The 18,303-nt window shown below is 40.4% G+C and overlaps 1 protein-coding gene across 3 annotated transcripts; it reads right to left on the reverse strand.

The window, feature by feature from the left end:
• Positions 1-3,423: 3,423 nt before the first annotated feature.
• LOC135098877 (uncharacterized) lies at positions 3,424-18,213 on the reverse strand. Of its 3 annotated transcripts, XM_064001283.1 has the most exons (7): positions 18,054-18,213; positions 13,491-13,643; positions 12,842-12,952; positions 11,978-12,158; positions 8,611-8,707; positions 8,119-8,245; positions 7,903-8,039 (listed from the first exon to the last, which is right to left on the reverse strand). In XM_064001283.1, exons 1-6 carry the CDS (start codon positions 18,196-18,198, stop codon positions 8,150-8,152), a joined length of 783 nt encoding a protein of 260 aa, XP_063857353.1. In that variant the 5' UTR covers positions 18,199-18,213; the 3' UTR covers positions 7,903-8,039; positions 8,119-8,149. The 3 variants fall into 3 exon arrangements, 2 of the variants coding, with proteins under 2 accessions (XP_063857354.1, XP_063857353.1); XR_010267468.1 differs by lacking the exons at positions 8,119-8,245; positions 8,611-8,707 and adding an exon at positions 3,424-3,549 and having other exon boundaries at positions 7,690-8,039; XM_064001284.1 differs by lacking the exon at positions 8,119-8,245 and having other exon boundaries at positions 7,880-8,039.
• Between the last annotated feature and the right edge of the window lie 90 nt (positions 18,214-18,303).

Genomic DNA, 18,303 nt, shown 5'->3' on the forward strand with positions numbered 1-18,303 from the left:
AAGGATGAATGATTGAGAATACAGATTAACTTTTGCATTACAGAGGTGGACAAAATTGGGGTGAGAGAAGGAAGAAAGTCTTGTGCAGAGAGGCCATGGGGTTCTACTTGCAGCTTTCAACAGACCTCCATCTTCCAACACAGAATACTCACACAACCTTCACACAGCTCTTTCACACCTCACACCAGACAAACACATCTGGATTGTACATGATTTCAACCTCCCTGACATCAACTGGACCACTACGTCCCCCTCCAATCCCTATGACACTGATGTCTTCAACCCTATCATTCCCCACACAAACAGGTGCCAGCTACACAACACACTAATTGACAACAAAAATACATTTTCACTCATGCAAACAGTACTCAAGCCAACAAAAACAGGCTGCCACACACCCCTCTGGTGCCAGAGGCCTTCTCACCACAGTCCATACATTAGACCTTCTCAAAAACAACATACACAATATAATAAACACCCAGGTAGTTCCAGGACTAAATGACCACAACAATGTTCCAGTTGACATAGACCTTCTACCGACAAGACAAAAACACAGATGTGGGTCAATCCTACTCTACTCTAGAGCTGACAGACTCAATTAAACACTCTACAGAGACAATTTTCTATCTTCTGACTCATACTCTGGACTCCTCCAAGAAACTGGAACAGCCTGACACACCATACACACCACCATGAACAACTACAGCCCATAGAAAACACCCTCATGTAGACATACACTCCCCTGGTTCTCCAGGAACCTATGGAAACAACACCACAGAAAACAGAGATGACAGATGCAAACAATCACAGAACACACCAGGGAAATGGGCCGCCTTCAGATCTTTCCAAAAGAATCTTGCCAAAAAACATAAAGAAGATCAAACGTGAACACCTTTGTAGATATCTCACAGATAATGTTAGAAACAACACCAAACACTTCTTCAAATTCCTCAAGTCATGCAGACAGGACAAAACAAACATACAGTATTTGACGGCTCATAAGACGCATGGGCTTATAAGGCACACCTCACTTTGGGCAGGCATTGAAAAAAAAAAAAAAGAAAAGATAAATATGCTCTGAATATGAACTGAAAGGTTTCAACTGAAATTTGAAGGCCTCTCTTACATATTCAGATCCTTATTAGACCCCAATATTTTACATTTAAAAACTTCTATATTTGCTAGGACCTACTAACACTACCATACACCAATCCTGCTGTGAGATGTGAACAAATATGGTGTAGGCAAAGACACTGTCAGAGCCCAGAGGGATACTAAAGTTTGTATGATGCTCTCTTCACTTATAAAACCTTTTGTTTTGTTAGATAGTAAGCTATTTTCTAAAAAAGCAATAGTTTCTCATTAGCTTTGAGTTTTATTGAACATGTAAGCAAGCTAATAATGTTAGAAGATAGGCACAATTTCAGTTGTATGAAGGTGTGTCTCACTTCAAGGAATAATGGCATCACACTAAGGAACACAGTGAATCTTGCACGTGTCACCAGGTTTGGTGTGTGACCCACCGTGAGTTTGTTTTGGTACATGCAATGTGAGGGTCATCACTTAATTTCTTCCAGACTGGTGTTATTTTATGTGAATTACTGGTAAGTCCCACCTGTTATACATTGTTATCTTCCAAAAAAAAGTTGTTTTTGAAGTGTAGAAATGGTCATCACTTTGTTTACATGTGCAAAGATGTTTGGGGTTTGTTTTAAAGGCCACTGTTGCCACAGACTTACCAGTGGCCACTGCTCCAAAGCTGAACCTTGGCCTTATAAGACGCATGCTTATTTTCTCAGACTTTTTTTTGGTAAAAAGGCATGGCTTATAAGCCATCAAGTACAGTACTTGTCCTTAAAGACTGCGACGACACTCTTGCTACCACGCCAGAACACAAAGAGCACTTACTCAACACACAGTTCCACTCTGTATTCACCCAGAAAAACCCGACACAAGCCAAATAGCCCTTACCCACCCATTCCCTCCCCTCGACATCAGGACAGACCGAATGCAGAGGTCACCACAGACTCTGGACACCACTAGATCACCTGGACTTGATAAAAGTCCCCCCCCCCTTTTTCCTTAAGACTTGTGCCCCCATCCTTGCTCTCAGCCTTCCACCCATCCTCTAAGTGATCTTTACCCAACCTCTTCATGCATTCTCTCTTCTCTCTGACTGGCTTTGTGCTGATGTCACCCCATTTTCAAGGCAGGTGTCTGGAGTGACCCTTCTAATTATTGCCCCATTTCTCCCATCATTATCATCTCCCACATCTTTCAACACATCATACACAGACACATAATAAATCATCTTGACACAAACAACATACGTATTATCAGACCACACGACATGGATTCCAACCAAAATTATCATGCGAGTCACAACTCACTGTTACCCACCATGACATTACAAGACACCCAGACAGACGTGATGCCAAACAAGTTGACACTATCGTGCTAGACTTTGCCAAAGCCTTTAACAAAGTACTCCACAAAAGACTGATTCTGAAACTACAGCATTGTGGCAGCACTGGACCAATTCTTCACTGGGTCACTTCTTTTCTTTCCGACAGGACCTAACGTGTTCTTTTTGACAGTGTTGCATCTGACCCTGTCCCTGTCTGTTCAGGTGTCCCTCAGGTCACTGTCTTGGGGACCCACACACACAGACAAATATAAAGAGGCTGGAAAAGCTCAACATAGCTACAGCCAGGTTCATTACAAAACAATTACACACAAACTTCTGGCATAACAACACGCATTAAACAATTAAATATGGACACCCTCACACTTCACAGAGAAGCACACAGACTAACAATAATGACAATAATGCACAAACTCACAAACCATCAAACTGACATCAACAAACATGAATACTTACACCACACACAGCTAGTACCCATAACACACACAACCACAAATATTCAACATACCACGATAACACAGACTCTTTCAAGCACTCACACTTCCATGGACCACATGCAGCTGGAACGGACTCCCCCTCACAAACACAGCACGTGCATTCAAACACCTAACACTCCCACATTTCAGAACATGCACATAAAACTCCTACCCTGGACACTTAGTTTTCCCCTCACCCAACCCCCAAATAACCTTTTCCCTCTCTGACATCTCCTTGCAGCCAGCTCCCCATATGCACCCTACACATTAAATATTGAGATTGAGATTGAGATGGAGGGAATAGGTTATGTTTTCCTGACTTTTACTGGGTGGGAGGGAGGGAGGGAAGGACAGAATGACACTCACATGAACTGATCCTGAAGTGCCAAAGTTTGTTCCTCTTGACCTGTGAGAGAGGAGAAAATAAGACACAGAAACACATTAGAGAAAATATTTGTTATGACTTAGATCTTCACTGTTTCCACAACTGGAGGAGGAACAGGAGGAGGATAAGAGACTCACCAAAGAGGGAGAGGGTGTGGAGGGAAAGGCCAATGATGGTGGGTGACAGTGAGACGTCATAAGTGAAGGAGGAAGGGAGGGAGCCACTTGTGCTGCCCACATCCACCACCACATCCACCGTGCCTCCTGCCAGAGTGGAGAGGGTCAGGAGGTGATGGCCTGGCCTAACCTAACACCACTACCACCATCATCACCATCATGACACACTCTTACAGTAAGAAATTGTACAAACAAAAGAGGAAAGAAAATGTGAGAAAATAGTATTTCTAATCCTAAAATACATTTTTCACTTAGCAGCATCACATGTAGCTTTGGCTCTGTCTCATACGCAAAAAGTAGCCACACCAAAAAAATGTAACACCAACATATGTATGTTGTTGGTGTTATCTTTCTGTGCTGTGGGCGCAAATCACCCAAGCTATGTGTGATGCAGCTTGTATGTGATATAAATATAGTTTTCCTGACAGAGCAATTAGCCAGTGGAAGGCACTGACTGACCAATTTATGTGTGCAGGAACCATTCATAGCTTTAAACACACACACACACACACACACACACACACACACACACACACACACACACACACACACACAAACACACACACACACACACACACACACACACAAAGCATTCATAGCTTTAAAGATAAATATGACAAATTAACTTTAAAAGATAAGACATTACAAGTTTTACTAAATTCTTTAAAAATAAAATTACATAAGAACAAACACACACACACACACACACACACACACACACACTGACACACACACACACACACACACAGTTGGAGAAAAAAGTGAGTTATAGAGAAGTAGTGAAGGACCAGAGAAGTAAAGAACGCTTGACAAGAGAGTTTATAAAGGTAATAAAGGAAAAGGAAAACCTGGTAAGAGACACTGTAGATAAAAAGAAGAGTGTAATGATCTTTGGCCTGGAAGAAAGTGAGATAAAAAAAATGGTATAAAAGAGAAGCAGAACAAAGAAAAACAGCTCGATTAGTACTGAGTGTGATAAACGAAGGGGATACAAAGCTGGAAGATGAAATAGAGGTGTACATGATTGGTAAATATGATCAAGGAAAAAGTAGACCATTGAAAATCAAACTAAAATCCCAAACAACAGCTGAAGAAACATTGGCAAATGCGTGGAAGCTAGCCAAAAGTAACAAGTTTAAATAAGTCTGGATTAGAAGAGAAATGAATGAGGAAGAAAGGAAGAAACTTAATGAATTGAGAAGTGAAGCAAAAGAAAGGAATGAACAGAGAACACAAGAGGAAAAGGAACTTTCTTCTGGAGAGTAATGGACCTAAGGTTGAGGAAGTGGTACATGTGAAGAGTGAAGGGTGCAGAGGCACAGCTCTAAGAGAGGGAGGGACATGGACAGTGGCATACACTAATGTGGATGGTTTAGTTTCAGTGATGGATGAAGTGAATGAATTTATGAAAGCAAATGAACCAGACATCATGGCAATGGTAGAAACTAAACTAAGAGATTCAGAGACATCAAATTTAGGAGGGGGAAGTACAATATGTGGATAAGAAACAGATGTGGAAAAGGAGGAGGTGGGGTGATGATGCTTGTTAAAAAGGGTATCAGGGTGGAGAGTGGAAAAGGCAGAAGGCTTGGTGGAAGGCCTAAATTTACAACTAATAAATGGAAGAGGAGGAATACAATATGTCACAGTGGTGTATGTCCCACCAAAAACAAAGACCTGGAATAGACAAGAGCATGAACAGTTGCTGAGTGAGACAAAAGAATGGCTTGTAAAGAAAATTAAAGAAAACAACAAAATTGTTATAATGGGAATTTTAATTGTAAAGAGATAAATTGGGAGGAGTGGAACACAAGAGGAGGAGAAGACTCATGGGAAGATAAGGTTCTGAAACTGGCAATGAACAATATTATGACACAGTGGGTTGAGGAAAACACTAGATACAGAGGAGCAGAGGAGCCATCAATTTGGTGTTATCAAAAGAAACAGATATTATAGAAGACATGAACTATAGTTGTCCACTAGGAAAAAGCGACCATGTCATGATAAGGTTTTGTATTAAAGAAAAAAGAGAGGAGAGTAGATGTGAAGATTATAAAAGTGAAAGATTTAATTATGGTAAGTAAAATTTTGAACAAATGAGGAGATACTTTGGTGAAGGGGATTGAAGTACACTTATCACAGCAAGTAATGTGCAAAAGAAGTGGGAAGCTTTCATCAATATTTATGAAGAGGGAGTGAAAAGATATGTACCAAAAGTAGAGACAAAGAGAAGATATAACAATGACTGGTATAATAGAAGATGTGAAATAGCTAGGGAGGAGAGGGAAACAGCATGGAATAGATGGCAGAGGAAAAAAAAAGCAGGAGCTGTGGCAAAACTACATAACCACAAGAAATTAATATGTAAAGGTTATTAGAGAAGAAAGAAAAAATTATGAGAAAGATGTTATGGACAAATGCAAAGAGAAACCAAAACTATTCTTCAGATATGTGAACAGCAAAATGAAAAATAGAGAAGGAATAAGCAGATTGAAGGTGAATGGTCAAATGTGTGAGGATCCGGCTGAATTGGCAGAGATAATGAACAGGAGTTTTCAGTCAGTATTCACAAAAGAGAAAACATTTGTGTACCAGAGTGAGATGAGTGAGGAAATGGGTCTCGGGGAAATCCAAGTGACTGAAGAGGATGTCCAGAAACAGATGGAGGAACTAGACGTTAGGAAGGCCCCTGGACCTGATGGAGTGTCAGGATGGATACTAAAAGAGTGCAATCAGCAGTTGACATGGGTAATACATAATATTATAGAAAGCTCCCTAATTGAAAGTAGAGTCCCAATTGAATGGAAGAGAGCTAACATAGTGCCAATCTACAAAGGTGGTAGTAAAGAGGAGCCCTTAATCTATAGACCTGTGTCTCTAACAAGTGTGGTGTGCAAAATGTGTGAAAGATTGGTGAAGGATAAATGGATGCAGTATCTAGAAGGAAATGAAGTGATATTAAAGCAACAATTTGGATTTAGGAGAGGGAGATCGTGTGTTACAAACTTACTGAGTTTTTATTCTAGAGTAGTGGATATAATGCAAGAAAGAGATGGATGGGCTGATTGTGTTTATTTAGACCTGAAGGCAGCCTTTGATAAAGTGCCACACAGGAAATTGTTGTGGAGTTAAAGCATAATGGTGGGCTAAGGGGGGGCTTGCTGAGATGGATGGAAAATTTCTTGACAAACAGAGAAATGAGAACCTTGGTAAAAGATAAAAAATCATCATGGAGGGAAGTCATAAGTGGAGTACCCCAAGGCTCAATACTTGCACCAATCATGTTTGCAGTCTATATAAATGATATGACGGAGAAGGTGAAAAGCTACATGAGCCTTTTTGCAGATGATGCAAAGTTGCTGAAGAAAGTTGAGAGTGCAGAGGACTGTGGAACGTTACAAGAAGACCTGAACAAGATATCAGAGTGGAGTTATAGATGGGAAATGGAATTTAATTTAAAGAAGTGTAAAGTAATAGAATTTGGAAAAAGTACAAGAAGAGTAAAAGGAAATTATGTGTTGAATGGTGTAAGGTTGAGTGGAGCAGAAGAGGAAAAGGATCTCGGTGTTACAGTGACTGGGAACCTGACCCCGGAGAGACACATTAGCAAAATTACAGGAGTAACCTATAACTTGTTGAGAAGAATAAGGCAGGCCTTTGCATATATGGATGAAGAGATGGTCAGGAAGATGATCGTGTCGCTGATAAGACCCAGACTAGAATATGCAGCAGTAGTGTGGTCGCCATACAAGAAAAAGGATAAAAGTAAGTTGGAGAGAGTTCAGAGAGCAGCTACGAAGATGGTACCAAGTATCAGGGACTTGTCATATGAAGAGAGACTGGAAAGGATACATCTACAAACGTTGGAAAAGAGGAGAGAAAGGGAAGACATGATTGCGATATATAAAGCATATAAGGGAGTAGAGGAGGTGGACCGGAGCAACTTAATGGTCTGGGATACACGGGACACTAGAGGACATGGAAAGAGGCTGAAGAGGAGTGCTTGTAGAAGAGACACCAAAAAGTATAGTTTCCCATATAGAAGTATTGATGTATGGAACAGTTGGGATGAGGAGATAGTAAATGAAGAAAGTATACATGGATTCAAGGCTAAGTTGGATATTAAAAGATATGGAGATGGGACAGCACAAGCATAACTCTTTTCCAATAAAGCATAACTAGGTAAATACAACTAGGTAAATACACACACACACACTTTATACTCACACCAGCAGGCACGGTGCAGGTGACCTCTGTGGGTCCACCAGAGATAACCACACACTTCTTGCCACCCAGAGTCATAATGGCACTGCCAGCCTCCCACCCATCACTGTCTGGGAAGCCAGTGCCAGTCACAGTGAGAGGATACTGTCCACCAGTGCTTCCCTCCGTGATGCTGAGTGCAACCACGGTGACTGGCACCATGTAGATGATGGGGGAGGGGAGCAGTGCCGAGCCAGCCGGCTGCATGCTGAGTGCCACTGAATGCAAGCCGCCCCACAGTGCTACAGTGCAGGTGAGCTGGGTGGCAGTGATGGCCATGCCACTCAGGGTGAGGGTGTGCTGCAGCCCCTTGCCTGTCAGGAAAAATACAAGTTTGGAATGAGTTAAATTAGATGGTGAAGGTGAGGGTGAGGGAATGCCATGGGCCCTTACCTGATGAAGGCAAGCCAGGGAAGAGGCAGAGCTACATGCCAGTCAGCATGGGAGTGGTGGCATCATTGTAGGTGAAGGCACAGGCACCAAGACATGCACCAAAGTAACCATTCACTTGTACTGTCACCTGATAGCAATGAGGCAAGATCATGTTATTAGTTATCCTCATCATCTGGAACTCCTTGCCTGCTTCTGTATTTCCCTCTTCCTGTGACTTCAACTCTTTCAAGAGGGAGGTTTGAAGACACTTATCCTCCAGTTTTGGATGATCCTTTTTTACTTTCCTGTAGGTTACTGGCACTCACTGAGCTTTTTTTTTCTTTTAGTTGCCCTTGGTCAATGTCCCTCTTGCAGTAAAAATATCATTATCATTAGTGATCCATGCCTATATTCTCTCTCTCTCTCTCTCTCTCTCTCTCTCTCTCTCTCTCTCTCTCTCTCTCTCTCTCTCTCTCTCTCTCTTTCTCTCTCTGCCAATCAGCAAGGACTTACATGAGGAGAGTCCCTATGAGTGGTCACAAAGTCTGTCTCAAGAGGGCTGTGCCAAAGGACTCCGGCTGAGTCACGAATGATCTTGGTTTTTAGAGTTCTGTGAAGGAGCAATGGGTAACTTAAACAAATGGACTAACATAACCTAACTTTAACAAATGGACTTACCTAACCTAACTTAAACAAATGGACTAACCTAACCTAACTTAAACAAATGGACTAACCTAACCTAACTTAAACAAATGGGCTAACCTAACCTAATTTAAACATATGGACTAGCCTAACCTAACTTAAATGGACTAACCTAACCTAAACAAACAGACTAATTTAACCTAACTTAAACATATGCTGTCACCCTCTCTTCTCCGTTGGGCTCCTCCGATCACAATCTCATATCTTTATCTTGTCCTATCACTCCAATCCCTCCTCAGGATCCCCCTAAGCGAAGGTGCCTCTGGCGTTTTGCCTCTGCTAGTTGGGGGGACCTGAGGAGGTATTTTGCTGATTTTCCTTGGAATGACTACTGCTTCCGTGTCAGAGACCCGTCTTTGTGTGCTGAGCGCATAACAGAGGTGATAGTGTCTGGCATGGAGGCGTACATTCCTCACTCTTTTTCTCGTCCTAAACCTTCTAAACCTTGGTTTAACACAGCTTGTTCTCGTGCTATACATGATAGAGAGGTGGCCCACAAAAAGTAATTAAGCCTTCCATCACCAGAATCTCATGCACTTTATATTTCTGCCCGGAACCATGCCAAGTCTGTCCTCCAACTAGCCAAAAACTCCTTCATTAACAGAAAATGTCAAAACCTTTCAAGATTTAACTCCCCTTGTGATTTCTGGCATCTAGCCAAAAATATCTCCAATAACTTTGCTTCTTCTTCTTTCCCTCCTCTATTTCAACCAGATGGCACCACTGCTATCACATCTATTTCTAAAGCTGAACTCTTTGCTCAAACCTTTGCTAAAAATTCTACCTTGGACGATTCCGGGCTTGTTCCTCCCTCTCCTCCACCCTCTGACTACTTCATGCCACCTATTAAAATTCTTCGCAATGATGTTTTCCATGCCCTCACTGGCCTAAACCCTCGGAAGGCTTATGGACCTGATGGGGTCCCTCCTATTGTTCTCCGAAACTGTGCCTCCGTGCTTGCACCTTGCCTAGTCAAACTCTTTCAGCTCTGTCTGTCAACATCTACCTTTCCTTCTTGCTGGAAGTTTGCCTACATTCAACCTGTTCCTAAAAAGGGTGACCATTCTAATCCCTCAAACTACCGTCCTATTGCTTTAATTTCCTGCCTATCTAAAGTTTTTGAATCTATCCTCAACAGGAAGATTCTTAAACATCTATCACTTCACAACCTACTATCTGATCGCCAGTATGGCTTCCGTCAAGGCCACTCTACTGGTGATCTTCTGGCCTTCCTTACTGAGTCTTGGTCATCCTCTTTTAGAGATTTTGGTGAAACTTTTGCTGTTGCCTTGGACATATCAAAAGCTTTTGATAGAGTCTGGCACAAAGCTTTGATTTCCAAACTACCCTCCTACGGTTTCTATCCTTCTCTCTGTAACTTCATCTCAAGTTTCCTTTCTGACCGTTCTATTGCTGCTGTGGTAGACGGTCACTGTTCTTCTCCTAAATCTATTAACAGTGGTGTTCCTCAGGGTTCTGTCCTGTCACCCACTCTCTTCTTATTATTCATTAATGATCTTCTAAACCAAACTTCTTGTCCTATCCACTCCTATGCTGATGATACCACCCTGCACTTTTCCACGTCTTTTCATAGACGTCCAACCCTTCAGGAGGTAAACATATCACGCAGGGAAGCCACAGAACGCCTGAATTCTGATCTTTCTAAAATTTCTGATTGGGGCAGAGCAAACTTGGTATTGTTCAATGCCTCAAAAACTCAATTCCTCCATCTATCAACTCGACACAACCTTCCAGACAACTATCCCCTCTTCTTCAATGACACTCAACTGTCCCCCTCTTCTACAGTGAACATCCTCGGTCTGTCCTTTACTTATAATCTGAACTGGAAACTTCACATCTCATCTCTAGCTAAAACAGCTTCTATGAAGTTAGGTGTTCTGAGACGTCTCTGCCAGTTTTTCTCACCCCCCCAGCTGCTAACTCTGTACAAGGGCCTTATCCGTCCATGTATGGAGTATGCTTCACATGTCTGGGGGGGTTCCACTCATACTGCTCTTCTAGACAGGGTGGAATCAAAAGCTTTTCGTCTCATCAACTCCTCTCCTCTAACTGACTGTCTTCAGCCTCTCTCTCACCGCCGCAATGTTGCATATCTAGCTGTCTTCTACCGCTATTTTCATGCTAACTGCTCTTCTGATCTTGCTAACTGCATGCCTCCCCTCCTTCCGCGGCCTCGCTGCACAAGACTTTCTTCTTTCTCTCACCCCTATTCTGTCCACCTCTCTAATGCAAGATTTAACCAGTATTCTCAATCATTCATCCCTTTCTCTGGTAAACTCTGGAATTCCCTGCCTGCTTCTGTATTTCCACCTTCCTACGACTTGAATTCCTTCAAGAGGGAGGTTTCAAGACACTTATCCACCAATTTTTGACCACTGCTTTGACCCTTTTATGGGACTGGCATTTCAGTGGGCATTTTTTTTTATTAGATTTTTGTTGTCCTTGGCCAGTGTCCTTCCTACATAAAAAAAAAAAAAAAAAAAATATGGACTAGCCTAACCTAACTTAAACAAATGGACTGACCTAACCTAACTTAAACATGTGAACAAATCTAGCCTAACTTGAACAAATGGACTAACCTAACCTAACAGATGGGCAATAACAGAATAACAAAAATGGTAGAAAAAGCAGATAGATAGGTTAAATAAATAAGACAGGGTAAAGAAAGAAGATAGCTAAAAATACATACATACATACATACATACATACATACATAAATACATACATACATATGCCAAGGCTGTTTCCCCCATAACATATAGATAGGACAAAGGAAATAACCCAACAAGTGAGAGACAGTTAAGTTAAATAGAGATTGCATAAAGAAAATACCCGAATAATGAAGCAAGTAAGTCAAAAAGATAGGATAGGATACAGTAAGGAAAATGACCCTACAAAGAAGAAAGGATTAGGTCAAACAGATACCATGGAATAGGTTAAATAAATATGACAGTGTAAAGAAAGAAGATAGCTGAAAATACATACATACATACATACATACATACATACATATGCCAAGGCTGAGAGAAAATTATTCCACACAGAAGAGACAAATCTCGTAACTCTGCCACCAAAGAATACAGGTTTTTCACATCTAACTCTAAATAAATATGGGAATAAACAGAAGAGAGAGCAACAAATACTTCCAATCCCTCACCCATCAAACATCAGGTTATCTGTGTGTATCTCCACCAGCTCCTTTCTGCCGGGATCTTCCTCCCACTCAATGTAGTAGTGGTAGTTCTTGCAGGAGCCGGAGTACTGGACTGTGAGATCAGTTCCCAGGGCACTTTCCAGAATGCCCTCCAGGACCTTTGGGTCAACACCTGCTGGAATGTCTGCCAAAATGAGTGAGTGAGTGAGTGAGTGAGTGAGTGAGTGAGCGATGCAGAATCTTTCCTTAACCATCATTAACATTATGAAAAACAGCTGAAAATCTCCAAAATTCAGCTTGTTAAAAGTGCAGAATTCTTATGAAACTGTCATTAGTGATGAAAAATATCTCTGAAAACTTCACTAAACTACCACTACCCCTCTTAAACTATCATCAGCATCATAAAACACCTTGAAAACCAAATAACCTCCACAGCAGCCTGTTAAACTACTACTGTCCTTCTTAAGCTTGCACCAGAATTATAAAACACTCTTGAAAAACCTAAATAACTTCCAGTAAAGCCTTTTAAACTCCCACTTCACCGTTGAAAAAACTAAATAACTTACACTAGAGCCTTTTAAAAATTACCACTTCACTCTTGAAAACCTAAATAACTCCCACTACAGCCTTTTAAACTCTCACTTCACCCTTGAAAAACTAAATAACTTCCACTAAAGCCTTTCAAACTACCACTGACCACCCTTGAAAAATTAAATGACTTCCACTAGAGCCTTTTAAACTACCACTGGCATTCTTAAAAGCCTGAGGAAACCTCCACTGCAGCCTGTTAAAATGAAAATAAGATAAGACAGCAAGACATATAGGAACACTGGCCTGTGACATCCATAGTTCAGTCTCCCAACAAACCTTTTACAACCTGCCCCTGAATTCCGAGGTCCCAGTTGCCAGCGAGGGGACCCGTGGCAGTCTGAGAGGAGCATGTGACTGTCACCTGAGTGTCAAAGCTTGCTGGAGGACCTGATAGAGGGAGAGAGAGTGGGAAAAGTACTGATTAATGCTGTGGGTTTTATGGCATTGTGTATTAAGTTTTGTCTTTTTTCCTTCTTTTAGTATGTGGGTGGCTTTGTTTAAGGCAACAATATGATGGAACACAAATGAAAAGGGCCCACTAAAGGTGTCAGTCCCCAGACTTGTCAATGGGTTACCTAAGACTAAAAGGAAAATATATTAAGCTGCATTGTTTTCCTTTATTGTTGAATGTAAATGTGGATGATAAGGCATCTTTTTCTTATGATTCTCTCTCTCTCTCTCTCTCTCTCTCTCTCTCTCTCTCTCATCTCATGATCCAATAACACACATCCAGCATCATGACACTACTAAACAAAGTAAAAAAAGATAAATAAATTAAAATAAAAAAAGAGTAAAAATACCACAAACTCCATGGGGAAAAAAAAAGCAGATAAGAAGAGGAAACAGAGTGACGGGAAAAAAAAAAAAAGAAAAAAACATGGAGGACAAAACAGGATAAACATTTCACCTTCTTCATTATTTTTACCTTCCACCTGCAGGAGACCAAGGAGGGGCATTCCAGTCTTGCAGTTTGTGGTCTGGAATTCCAGGGAGTACCCATTCTCTGTCACCTTCTTGACTGCCACATCCTCAATAAGGATTCCCTTCTGCTTGAGGGCGGGCGGGTACATCTGTGTCACTGTGGCAGGGGAGGAGGCAGTAAGGGTTAGTGTGTGTGTGTGTATTTACCTAGTTGTATTTACCTAGTTGTATAGTACAGGGTCCGAGCCAAAGCTCAATTAGTCCTGTCTCCATACCCGAATTTGTCCAATTTCTCTTTAAACATGTGCACACTCTTTGCCGCAACCACCTCTTCTTTTAAGTTATTCCATATTTCAACCGTTCGATGCGGAAAGCTGTATTTCTTAATATCTCCCAAACAATGACTCTTCTTTAATTTCTTCATATGTCCCCTTGTACGTCTATCTCCTTCCTCCACATTTAGAACTAGGTCATCTCTGTCTATCTTCTCCATGCCATTTACTAATTTGAACATTGTTATCAGGTCTCCTCTTTCCCTTCTTTCTTGCAGTGTTGGTAATCCAATTTCTTCCAGTCTTTCCTCATAACTTAGGTCTTCCAATTCAGGTATAATTTTCGTAGCTGTTCTTTGTATTCTTTCCAATTTCCTTATATCTTTCTTCTTGTGTGGAGACCATACCACTGCTGCGTATTCCAGTTTGGGGCGTATCATGTGTGCTATGATTTTCTTCATCATTTCTTTGTCTAGGTAATTAAATGCCACCCAGATATTTGCTAGCAAATTATATGTAGAGCCAAATATTCCATTGATGTGTTTTTCTGGTGATAGCGTGTCTTGAATTATTACTCCCAAGTCTTTTTCTTCTTTGCTCTTTCGTATTGTGATTCCTCCCATCTTATACTCCCATGAAGGTCTCCTTTTACTTCTTCCCATCTCCATTACATGGCACTTTTTTATATTGAATTCCAATTTCCATCGTTTACTCCATTCATAAATTCTATCAATATCCCTCTGTAGTTCCTCACAATCCTCTTGGTTCTTTATTACTTTCATCAATTTTGCATCATCTGCAAACATGTTAATGTAGCTATTTAAACCCACAGTCATATCATTTATATAGACCTGAAACATTATAGGTGCCAACACAGACCCTTGTGGTACTCCGCTTGTTACTTCGTACCAACTTGATTTATTATCTCTGATTACTGTGCTCATTTCCCTACCTTGGAGATAATCCTTCATCCACTTAAGTATTTTTCCTTTTAGCCCTCCTCGATGTTCCAGTTTCCATACGAGACTTTTATGTGGAACTGTATCAGAAGCTTTTTTCAGATCTAAATAGACTGCATCAACCCAACCATCTCTCTCTTGTAGTTTATCTATTACTCTTGTATAAAAGCTCAGTAAGTTTGTTACGCAAGATCTCTCTTTCCTGAAACCGAATTGTTTTTCTGTTATTATATTTTCTTGTTCAAGATATTGCACCCATCTGTTTTTAATGACTATTTCACAGAGTTTACTTACAATACTCGTGAGTGAGACTGGTCTGTAATTCAGTGGTTCCATTTTATTACCTCCTTTGTATAACGGTACTATATTTGCTCTCTTCCATTCCTTTGGTACTTTTCCCTCCTTCAAAGAACTGTTAATTATCTCCCATGTTGGTTCTTCCAGTTCCTCTCTACATTCTTTCAATATCCATCCATTTACTTCGTCTGGTCCCATCACCTTCCTAGTATCTAGCTCTTCCAGTAGTCTTTTCATTTCTTTTCTTTCCACTTGTATGTTTGCTATTCCTTTCTGTTGTTCCTCATCTCCCAGTGATGCAAAGACAGTTTCTCTTGTAAATACAGACTTAAAGCTTTTATTCAGTATCTCAGCCATCTCTTGTGTGGTTTCATAAATTTCTCTATTTTTCTTCAGCTTTGTAATGGTATCTCTATGCTTTATTTTTCCATTTACATATCTATAGAAAAGTTTGGGTTCTTCTTTACACTTTCCAACTACATCTCTTTCAAAATTTCTTTCTTCTTCTCTTCTTATTTTAACATAATCATTTCTAGCTGTCCTGTATTCTTCTCTATTTATCTCATTCCATTGTTTCCTCATTTTTTTCCATGCCCTCTCTTTCTTCTTTTTTGCCTCTGCACACTTTGCATTAAACCACACTTTCTTATTTTCTTTTACCTTATATCTTGGCACATATCTTTCAACACCTTCTCTAAACTTGCTTAAAAACACTTCATATTTTTTTCTGCACCTCCATACCTCTTAATAAATTACTCCAATCAAGCTCTCCGTAGAATTTCTTTAACCCTGTAAAGTCTGCCTTAGCATAATTTTTTCTCTCATTTTTATATTCCTCATTGAATTTTGGCACTTCTTCTTTGATCTCTATCTCCATCTTCACATGATCACTTTTTCCCACTGGACACAAATATTCTATACTTGGTTCATTTTCTGGCTTTTTTGTAAAAACCAAGTCTAGGAGTGATGGTTCATCTTCCCCTCTGTACCTAGTATTTTCTTTCACCCATTGATCCATCGTGTTTACCATCATAGTCTGTAAAAATTCTTCACTCCATGTACTGGCAATCCCTGTCACCTCCATCTCCCCCCAGTTTATCTCCTTGCTATTAAAATCTCCTACTAGTAACACCTTGTTTCTTATCTTTAGCATGTCATCTATACTTTTTATGAACTCGCTTTGCATGTGCTTATAATCATCAGTCACCCAAGTGTTGGTCTTTGGAGGCATGTATGCAACAATAATTTTTCTGCTTTCTTGTCCTTGGATCTTGATCTCCACTCTCAATGTTTCTGACCTCCCTTCACCATATTCCACTGTTTCTATCAAGATATTTTTTCTTACTAGAATCATCACTCCTCTTCCTCCCTTATTCTTTCTGTCTCTTCTCCATGTGTTATATCCTTCTTCTTCAAATTCAACATTAATCTCCCTTGTTAGTTTTGTTTCCGTAATGCATGCCACTTCTGGTTTCTTTTCATGTAAATAATCTCTTAGTTCCCTTAGGCTGGACACTAATCCATCTATGTTTGTATACATAACTTTAATTTTATTTATTGTGGACCCATTTCTTTTGTGTTCTCTCTTTGTTGTCTTACTTCTTGCCCCGCATTCTTTAACCACCATTTCCTCATTTTCATGTCTATCACTCTCCATATATACCTTTCTGCCTGTTCCTGTGTTCTCTCTTCGTTTTTTGTCTTGGCCTCCTCTTTTAACTCTTTCACCTTGTTTCTTTCCTCCTCATTCATTTCTCTTCTTAAATATATATATATATATATATATCCTTCATACCCTCTATCTTTCTTAACAAACTCGTTCTTTTCAAGATGTGTTCGGCTGCCGCTTGGGTATTAAGTCTTATTTTCATGGGACGTTTCCCCCCTTCTGAATATTTCCCAATCCTGTACACTTCTATTTGTATATCCGTTTCATCTCCTTCTTCTACAATTTTCCCAATGATTTCTTTTGCTCTTTGTAATTCTTCTCTTTCTCTTAGAACTTTATTTGATATGGTCTTCTCTTTATCCCCAAACACCATCAGGCACATCTTTTTTTGTACCGTATCCCTTACTATGTTATCTTTTTCCTTAATGATTTTCACTACTTTTTTCGCCATCTCTTTATCATGTTCTTCTTGCTGTTTTCTTATTATTTCTGTCATATCTATCTTCTCTTGTTCTCTCTCTTCTTTCCAACTTTTCACTTCCTTTTCAACTAAGCCTTTTACTTCACTCTGGATTTTGCCTTCATCTATCCTAACTTCTTCCTTCTCCACCATGCTCCTTAACTTTCCATTTTCTTTTTTGAGTTCTTGTATTTCTTCACTGTACTTTACATTTAAATCCACTATCTTTTCCACTTCCTCTCTCAGTTTCTTGTTTTCCCTTTCTCTTTTTAACTCCCTTCCTTTCAACTCTTCCAGCTCTTCAACAATGTCGTTCGTGTCTTTAAGTCCCTTCTCCTTATCTCCTTTCCATCCTCTGACTAATGTCACCAATCCTCTTATTTCCTCTCTTATCTTTTCATTCTCTTCTTCTAATTTCCATAATCTTGCATTTAACTTGCCTACCTGTATATCCTTTTCACTAAATCCTTCAAATTTTGGTGTGCCTCTGGGCGACGGCGACGCGGCGGCGGCCGCCATCACGCTTTGTTTACAACCAATTTGGATTCGGTGCTTTCACCCACAATTTTCACTTCATCTATTCCATCTCCGATCTTTTTCTACTTCCATAAAAACTCCACCCCACACTGTGCACTTTCTTATACTTTTGTATGGAGCCAGGCTAAGAAAATACCTCGGACCCTGTACCCACAAATAGGCAAGTCTGCGCAGCTGCTCCTGACACGTCTGCTCTCAACGTGTGTGTGTGTGTGTGTGTGTGTGTGTGTGAGTGTGTGTGTGTGTGTGTGTGTGTGTGTGTGTGTGTGTGTGTGTGTGTGTGTGTGTGTGTGTGTGTGTGTGTGTGTGTGTGTGTGTGTGTTTTACTATTAGAGAGTATGAACAGCAGATGTATGGATTCCCTCACACTTACCAGAAGTTGGGGTGGTGAGGAAGGCCACCTCATCAACATACACATCATCAGTCACTCCTGCAGGCTTTGGGAGACTCACACTCTTCACCAGCAATGTGTCTCCTGTCTTGTAAATGGATCTTTCCGAACTGACCATTGCCTCCATCAGATCCTCACAGTGGTACGTCCAGCTGTGGGCATTAATGAACAGAATGAAAACAGTAATACTTGTTTTTAACTCCTATAAAAGTTTTTTGGTTTTATTATTACA

This window comes from Scylla paramamosain, unplaced genomic scaffold, assembly GCF_035594125.1.
Source record: "Scylla paramamosain isolate STU-SP2022 unplaced genomic scaffold, ASM3559412v1 Contig89, whole genome shotgun sequence".
Classification (NCBI taxonomy): Eukaryota; Metazoa; Arthropoda; class Malacostraca; order Decapoda; family Portunidae; genus Scylla; species Scylla paramamosain.